The 8,695-nt window shown below is 41.6% G+C and overlaps 1 protein-coding gene across 1 annotated transcript in view; it reads right to left on the reverse strand.

Annotated features, from left to right (window-relative positions):
• KCNMB2 (potassium calcium-activated channel subfamily M regulatory beta subunit 2) overlaps positions 1 to 7,905 on the reverse strand; it is a 220,260-nt gene extending 212,355 nt beyond the window's left edge. The window contains exon 1 of the mRNA XM_069104834.1: positions 7,473 to 7,905. Within this exon, the coding sequence (XP_068960935.1) occupies positions 7,473 to 7,492 (20 nt within the window). The 5' untranslated portion in view covers positions 7,493 to 7,905. The remainder of the gene's footprint in view (positions 1 to 7,472) is intronic.
• Positions 7,906 to 8,695: the final 790 nt, after the last annotated feature.

Here is an 8,695-nt window from a genome sequence, read left to right on the forward strand (position 1 = left end):
ACTGAGCATAATCTTTCAGGCAAGGAGATGGTAATTTAATGAAATAAAGGCTTCCATACTTTCCTGATGAACAAACCAGAGCTCAATGGAAAACTTGACCTCCAATTATCAGACCCAAGAAAGACACAAACAGGTAAACAAGGAAAACACACACACACACACACACACACACACACACACACACACACCACTATAGGCCCTAATTCAATCCTTGTGAGACAAGGAAGATGGAGGAAAGGAAGAGCAGATAAGGGTTGCAAGGAACGCTCCAAGGTCTATTTAGATCCACCCTTAAAGAAAGAGGGTGACATTACATTCTCATTTCTCTTCTTCATGTCTTGACAAATCAAAGAGAAGTGGATATTTACTTTTTTTTTTTTACATTAATTTAGGCTTTAATTCTAGTTTAAATTGCTGAGCTTGTCAGGAAGATTTGGGTTCAAATTCCACATCAGACAATTTTTAGTTGTGTGACTATGGGCACATCACCTAAGCCCATGAGCTTTATTTTCCTCATCTGTAAAATGGGCCAATTAATGCCTGTACTGGCCCCTTGGGTAGTTTGTTATGAGACTTGAATGAACTAATAAAAGTGAAGCATTTTTCAAACTTTAAAGCCCATGTAAATGCCAGTTATTACCATGAGACTTCAAACCAAGGATTCATCAAACATTTTTAGAGCACCCACTGTACTCAGTACCCTGTCCTATAGCTCTGGGAGAAATTGGAAGTTGGAATTAAACACAGGCTCTGCCCTTAGAGAGTTTATAGCCTAACAGAGACACTATATTGGTGCCGGGGGTACAAAGATGGAAAATTATATGGGCTTTGCCCTCAAGAAACTTAAAAATGAATGGGAGGATGTGAAACATAACAAAATAAAACAAAAGTGGAATGTGTTAGGAGCAAAAACAGCTGAAGACAAAGTGCTACAGGCCAGTTTAAGGAGGGAAGAATCACTTTCAGCTGGGTGCATCAAGGAAGGCCACATGGAGGGGGCACCCAAACTGAGGCTGAGAGGGAGTGAAGGATTGTAACTGGCAGAATGAGGGAGGAAATAGATTCCAGGCTGCGGAAATGACTAACACAAATTCTCCAAGAAAGGAGCTTCAAAGAACAAGGTAGGGGATCAGCTTGGGAAGGAAATATGGCTGAATGAAAAGACCATGACACTCAGAGTCAAAGATCTGGTACAGAAGGGGAACGGTTCTCAGGTAGGGAGCAGAAACTGTGGGACAGGAAACAGTCCAACACTGCTAAAAATGTGGTGAACCATCCCCCAGGGAGACCACTCTCCCATCATGGTTATGGAGGGGAAAGGGAAGCACTTCTCGAAGAGCGATATCATGGTGATAGCACTTTGGAGGTGGGGCTTGCCAAGAGGGTAGGGCTACACCTCCACAATGGGCCCCCTTTGAAACTCAGAAACCCCAGACTGAACATCTAGAGTCTGAATCCCCCAAGCCACTCACAGCCTTGGGTTGGTGAAGGGCCATGAAACAATCTCTGGTAGAAAAATGGGCTGTTGGAGGAATCATGAACCCCTGTATATTGGTTCTCTAGACAAATGTGGGAGAATCATGTCCCCCTGTATATTAGTACTCCAGACAAATCTCTGATTGAATGGGGGGTATGAAACATGCCAAAATAATGTAAAGTAGAATGTGGTAGGGCCAAGGAACATGACATGACAAAGCTCCAGGACAATTTAAGGAGGGAGAGATCACTTTCAGCTGGGTTACATGAAGAGGAGGGGTTGCTGAGAGTGGGGATTGTCTCATCATCCTTTGTATTCATGTCCCCAGTGCCTAGTGTAGGGCTTGATACATAGTAGGCACTTATAATAAATGTTTGCTGATTGAGTGATTGACAGTGAAGGGAATAACGTGAAATAAGTCTGGAAAGGAAGATTCAAGCCAACTCATAGAACCCCTGAACTAACAACTGGGGGCTCTGCTTCTTGTAGAAGGTAGCAAAAGAGCCGCATCTCAAATACCAGTCGAGGGGATTTAGATTGATGCAGGGCTACAGAAGATGGATAGACCACTGTCTTACTTGGGAGGCCCAAGTCCATAATCCTCAAGCAAATCAGTCTCTCTGGGCTTCCCTTTCCTCATCTGTAAAACGAAGGCATCAGATTGGATGACCTTTAACAATCCTTCTAGCTGGAGATCTGTGACTCTATGAACCTACGATCTCATTGTGGCAAACCCATTTTGCTTGTCATTGACTCTCCCAGACGAGCACCCTCATTTCATAGGTTTCTTCTAATTGCCCCCTCCTCCTAAAGTGCCTTGCCCAGGTTGTCCCAGGAGAAGTCCCTCACTGTGTTGCTCCATCTAGCCCTTTTCTTCCACAGAAAACCTCCTCTGATGGGGGTTTGGGGCTACTACAATGATGGCATTAAATGATGCCACAAACATTTGGTATCAGTATGACAGGCTTCTATATCCTCCAGTCAGCATCCTCTAGTCTTGCAAGTATCTTGTGTAAGTTGCTTTGAACCCCTAGTAATTTGATCACAGATTTGCTTGGTTTGACAAGCTAAGACATTTTATCCTGTTGGCAGTTAGAGGCTGTTCAGGGTTCTAAGTACACATCAAAAAAGTTTTAAGAAAATACCAATAAGGTGCCAGGCCTAAGGCTAATGGTTTCAATTTTTTTTTATTGTGCAGAGGCAAATGGATTTAGGAAGGGGATATTAGGAGAAATCTGAGACTAGGGGGTTCCTGCATAGATCCCTCCTTTCATTCACAAATCAACAGGTATTTATTGGATGCTTACTGAGTTGCTGGCTTACTTGTACTCTGAAAAGTTTCTCTGCTCACCACTGGGTCCAGATCCTCTGGCTGCAGACATGAGCTGAACTAGTTGGGTTTGGGCATTATAACAAAGCAGTGAACCTGCCACTCATTATCTCATATTCCAATTTTCACCCTGTGGTGACTAGGGAAGTAGCTTATGGACCCAGGTCCTGCTGTGCTCAGTCTGGGGGTTTTGAACATGGAAGGGGTCCATTTAGATGGGTACAATTGGCACAACTTGGCTTTTCCCACAGAGTTCACTGCAAAGGCCCCTTTATACTATTGGGTCTATGAATACACAATACAGTGTTTCTCCCTGGAGCATGGAAGGGTGAATGTGATCTTTGTCATTGGTTGTCACCGTTGGATTTAAAACCAAATAGGTGAGATTTCAAAGGAATTTTCACACTCAATAGATTTATTCCTATTTCCCTCTGACCTTTCTTTTATCTAGAGACCCTCATCTAGGGGGTGGGATCTGATTAAAAACAATAACAACTCCCAGCCAATAAGTATTTAATGCTTGACTTGAGCCCAAGGGAAAAAAGCCCTTAATTACATAATTGACTGCTACTGAACCCAGTTCAGGTAACAGGCTGTAAGCCTATTCAGGAGAAGCTGGTAGAAAGCCCAGATGATTTTTCAGAGGGAGGCAGGGGAAGAGATTAAAGCATCTTAATTTTTTTAAGAGAAATAAGTTCATGATATTTGTCTGGTACCTGAATCGCTCCCCTATTGAGAGAGAGTTTCAACAGAAACATTTCTAAGAAGCCCAGCTTGCTTCTGGAAAGAGAGGATACAGAAATCCCTCCCTTTCCTCCCTCCTTTTCCTTACCTCCCTTCTCCTTTTCCTTCCCTCCCTCCCTCCCTCCCTCTTTTCCTTCCTTCCTTCCTTCCTTCCTTCCTTCCTTCCTTCCTTCCTTCCAATAAAGGTGAGGTCTGCTGAGATATTTGCTTGGGATTTACTACTTTCTTCCTGAGGACAAAGCTTTTTGTTTATCATTTTTCTGCTTTCTAACCCTGCCCCTTCCTCCCCCCAAGGCTTCCTTGAAATTGTCTTAGTAGAAAAAACATTGACTTTTTTGTCAGAACTTCTGAATCTGAATCCAAGCTTTGTCACCTGCTTACCTTGGGTAGCTAACTCACTGACATTTATAGGGTCCTTGAAGGTTTGCCAAGCACATTACATATATTATCTCATTTGAGCCTTATAGAAACCCTGTGAGGTAGATGCAATTATTATCACCTACATTTTACAGACGAGGAAATTGAGGCTGAGAAAGGTCACATGACTTACTTAGGGCCATACAACTGACAAATATCTAAGGCAGGACTTGAACTGAGGTTCAACCCTCTAGCTTGGTGCCATCTTTATTTGATTAGGACCTGCATTTCTATTTAATGGGAAGCAGATGGAAATGCTTCTCTTTTGCACTAAAGTTGGCATTTCCTGTTTAGAAGTGGATGATTCCTACTCTGCCTCTCTATGATTCTGCTTTATGGATGCATTCACCTGCTGGAATGAGTCACATGTAATGATTACATTGGATTATACCAGTTTGAGAATCTTTGTGGAATTGATTCACAGACTGAGTTGATATCTAAGGGATAGCTTTAAAGCAATTTCTCCTTCTTTCCTTTTTACTGATATTTGAAATTCTTCCCTTCATCATGTGATTCCTTTGGGTCAGCACATAATAGGCGAATGTCCCTGGGAGACCCTGGGAGATGGAGTACAATTAATTATTATCAGCTTTGCTTCTGATTTCATAGTCAGTGAATTTTGGTAAATAGTCAATCAATCAACAGGCATTTATAAATGTATACTGTGTGCCAAGAAGATTGATTATAAGAAGGCAATCTGGTAGCATGATGGGATTGGCATCAGAAAGATCTGGGTTCAAATCCTTGTTGGAAATGTATTAGCTGTGTGACCCTGGGCAAGTCATTTGATAGCCTTAGGCTAATAATGCCTATAGTGTTATAAGGATGAAAAATAAGCATTTACATAGTGCCTACTTTGTTCTAGGCACTGTGCTAAGCACTATGTATAAAGATTATCTCATTTGACCCTTACAACAATCCTGGGAGGTAGGTGCTATTATCATTCACAATTGACAGTTGAAGAGGCAAAGGGGCTTGCCTATGGTCCTCTAGCTAGTAAGTATCTGAGGCCAGACTTGAACTCAGACCTTCCTATCTCCAGGTCTAGAACTCTATGCTGTCTTATGAGACTCAAAGAATTTTGAAAACTTTAGAGTGCTGTAGTATTGTCAGCTATTATTATATGGTTTTCTCCCTCTTCCCCCCTCTCCCCACCCCCTAAGAGATATAACTCACAAAGGGCATGATGTATATATAGAGTGGTTGCAATCTGTATATGTGGAGGGAAAACCCACACCAAGTTTCCTGGAAGTACTGAAGCAGCAGTCACTATCTCCCTGAATACCAGCATATATATTTACAAACATATATATATACATATGTGTGTGTGTATGATGTACAAGTATGTGTCTATATGTATGTGTTTGGGTATATACATATATAGTATATACTTATATATGCATACATAGTGTATACTTATATATGTGTATATACATATATAGTATATACATACTTATATACATGTGTGTATTGTCTCCTACTAGAGCAAGGGTGGGGAGCCACCTTTTGATGCCATATGTGTGTCCTCAAGTGTAACTGTTTGATGTCATTTTTGTCTTTGTGTGCCCAGAGCTTGGCATGTAGTAGGGAGTTTGCTTGTTTATTAATACCTACTGACTGATGGATTATCAGATCCTCTCTGAGAGAGGCTGACATAGTCAGGGTAACCTGAGGCACCAATGCTCTCAAGAACAGTCCCTTAGCCGAGGAACTGCAGGTGGTGATGGAAGACTTTGCTAAATGATGGAGGATGTCAGGTGGCTGGGCCCTAAATACTCTAGCCCAAGGCCAGCATTGCTTGGGATCTTACCTACCCGCTCAAGGGCATCTCCACCCACTCTGCCATGACTTAAAAGGAAAACCAGAGGCGAATTCTGAAGTTACCATCTCGGGGTACCAGCTTCTAAGATTGACTTTGACTGTACCCTTTAGAAGGCTGCAGGGTTTCTTTTTAATTGAAACAAAACACTGCCAGAAAAAGCCCTTCATGGGATTCAGAGAATCTGAGAATCCCAGAAGAGTCTCCTAGGAGGAAGGCACCTCAGAGGTCACCTGGTCAGACCCATATGTGCAGAATATTCCAACTTTACAACCCACTTAACAAATGGTCCCACACCCTTTGCTTGAAGACCTCCAGTGACAGGGATCTCACTACCTCCTAAGACATTCATTCATTCCAAGTTTGGACAACTGTTAATTGCCAGAAAGTTTTTCCTTACATTAAACCTAAATCTGCCTCTTTGCAACCTCCATCCCCTCCTTGTTTCTCTTTGTTATGCTTTCTGGAACCAAACAGAACACATTGAATCCCTCTTTGTTTAATCAAATGTAATGGTCTATTGCTACTCCAAGAGTCATCATGGGATGATGGATAGGAAATTAGACTTGGAAACATCAAATGCTTTGTAGGTTTATTCATCTGGGCAAGTCATTAACTTCTGTGTGCCTCAGTTTCCTCATCTGTATAATCAGGTGATGATGTCCAAGGTCCTTCTGGTTTTAAGTCTATGATTTCCCATCTTCTTATTTTGCTCCAGGTTTTAAATTAGTTTAGTGCTGACCTAAATATATCCACAACTGGGGAAGGGCTTTTTTGGCCCCATGGTCTATTTCCCAAATATTGACAAAATATGTAACCGAGGAAGTCTGAAGAGAAAGCAGTTATCATTGGCCAAAGGAGAGCATCATTCTAGATTCTAGAAAAGGTCCCACTTTTTTGATCTTAGGGCCCTTTTAACAATCTTGAAAATTGTTGATGTGAGTTGTTTCTGTCAACATTTGATGTATTAGAAATAAAAATATCTTAGTATTATTTTGAAAATAGTTTTGACTTTGTGGACCTCATGAAAAGGTCTTGGGGACCCCAAGGGGGTTTTGGACCATACTTTGAGAACCTCTGATCTAGACCCTAAAAGCCTGATGAGTTTTGTTTCCTAGCATGCCACATGGCTGCCTGAAAGAATTCTGTGCTCCTCAGCCACCCAAAGAGGTTTTTTCTAAACACCCAAAGATTCACTTTCTGCATAGAACTTTTTTATTACTCCCTACCCCCCACCCCAAAGCAATGAGATTCAAGTGGAGCATTTAAACATCTCCACCAATGAATCACTCTGAAATTATCTCACATTATCATAGAAATGATCACTTCTGCGCTTGGTCCCAATAGTCCCATAATCTCTAATAAAGCAGTTTATACATGTTTAAGCAGGACCACAGTGCCCCAGAAAAACGGCTTTATATTGCTTTCATAATGAAAGTACAATATGATTTGGGCAGTTTTACATGAAGATCAAAATGTCTGCCTTAGGGCCAAAGCAGTTCTCTCTACACTTGGCAGAGCAACTCATCTTTACCTCCACCCTCCCTTCCTCAGGTGGTCTTTCAAAGCTTTTTCATAAATAAAGATCCAGTCCCAGCTGAGAGCCATATGATTTTCTTGTCTATACACTCTTTAAAAAGCATTCCCAGCTGTGGATTTGGGGAAGAAAAAGCAAAAGGCCCTACCTTTGTTGCATGGTTGTCATCCTTTGTAGGGGCCAAGGATGGAGATGTCCTGAAGTGAAGGGATGGGAGGAAAGAATGGTTTGCACCAAACAGATTCACGTTCAGAATATGGAGAAAACACCCAACCCTGAGAGGGGTGGGTGCAAAACAACCCTTCAGAAATTACATGATGCATCACGAGGGACAAAAGAACCATTGAGACAAGGCAATTATGGAGATGGCATTTTCAACAGGTATTGCCAAAGTCTTCAAAACCACAAAAGCCTTTTAAAGTTCCTAATTACTTTGTTTTCTCTCATCCAAGGAAGGGAGGAAGGATCTGCTTGGAGGGGCAGTAAGGTAATTTACTGGAAAGCCTTGTTTTCAGACAATGTTCTTCCATTCCCTCCCTCCCGTAGACTCCCTATATCTTAGCCTGGCGGGCTCTGCACCTGAAACCAGATGTATTGGTAGACAAACATCTCCAAAATGCTCTGGAGACAGGTGCACACAGATGTAATATATCAACAAAACCTGTGGCCTCGGGGCATTTTCCAGGCTTTTGCAAGCTTTTAGGAGTGAAAAATAGCCAGAACAATCATTGGACAACCCTACTCAAAGGGAGAAAGGTTCTGCATGGACATTCCTATGCTGATATAAATTGGGAGGGATAGCAATATGTAGTGAAAGACAGAAAAGGAGAATTATCTGAAAGTGAGAGAGGAATCTAATAGAGGAAGAGAAACGAACAGAGAAAGAGACACGTAGAAAAAGAGACAAATCAACCAACATTTTTATGAAGCACTAATTATCTACAGAGAGATATTCTTAATAAATGCTTGTTAATTGATTTCTGTCTCTCTTAGCACACACACACACACACACACACACATAGAAGCTGTGTGGTTTAACAGAGGACTAATCTGGATTCACAAGGTCTGGGTTCAAGTCCAACTCTGATACCTAAGACCTATGAGACCCTGGGCAAGTCACTTAACCTCTAGAAACTGTCTAAGGCACTAACATTGCAAAGAAAGTGTCAATCAGCTTTGGGAGAGAGAATCTACCTTATCCAGGAGTTCCTTACATTAATGAAATCCTAGCTCTGGTCCCTATATTGTAACTTTAATAGAAGTATAGAGAAAATAAATAAAAGGAAGAATTTGTGGGAATGGTTAGTTTTTTGAAAGGTCCCAGGGAAAGGTAGTGCTTGAACTGAATTTTAAGAGAGATTAGGGATTCCC

Source organism: Petaurus breviceps, unplaced genomic scaffold (assembly GCF_028583685.1).
Source record: "Petaurus breviceps papuanus isolate PSGF00001 unplaced genomic scaffold, PetGlider_PUasm1.0 688, whole genome shotgun sequence".
NCBI lineage: Eukaryota > Metazoa > Chordata > Mammalia > Diprotodontia > Petauridae > Petaurus > Petaurus breviceps.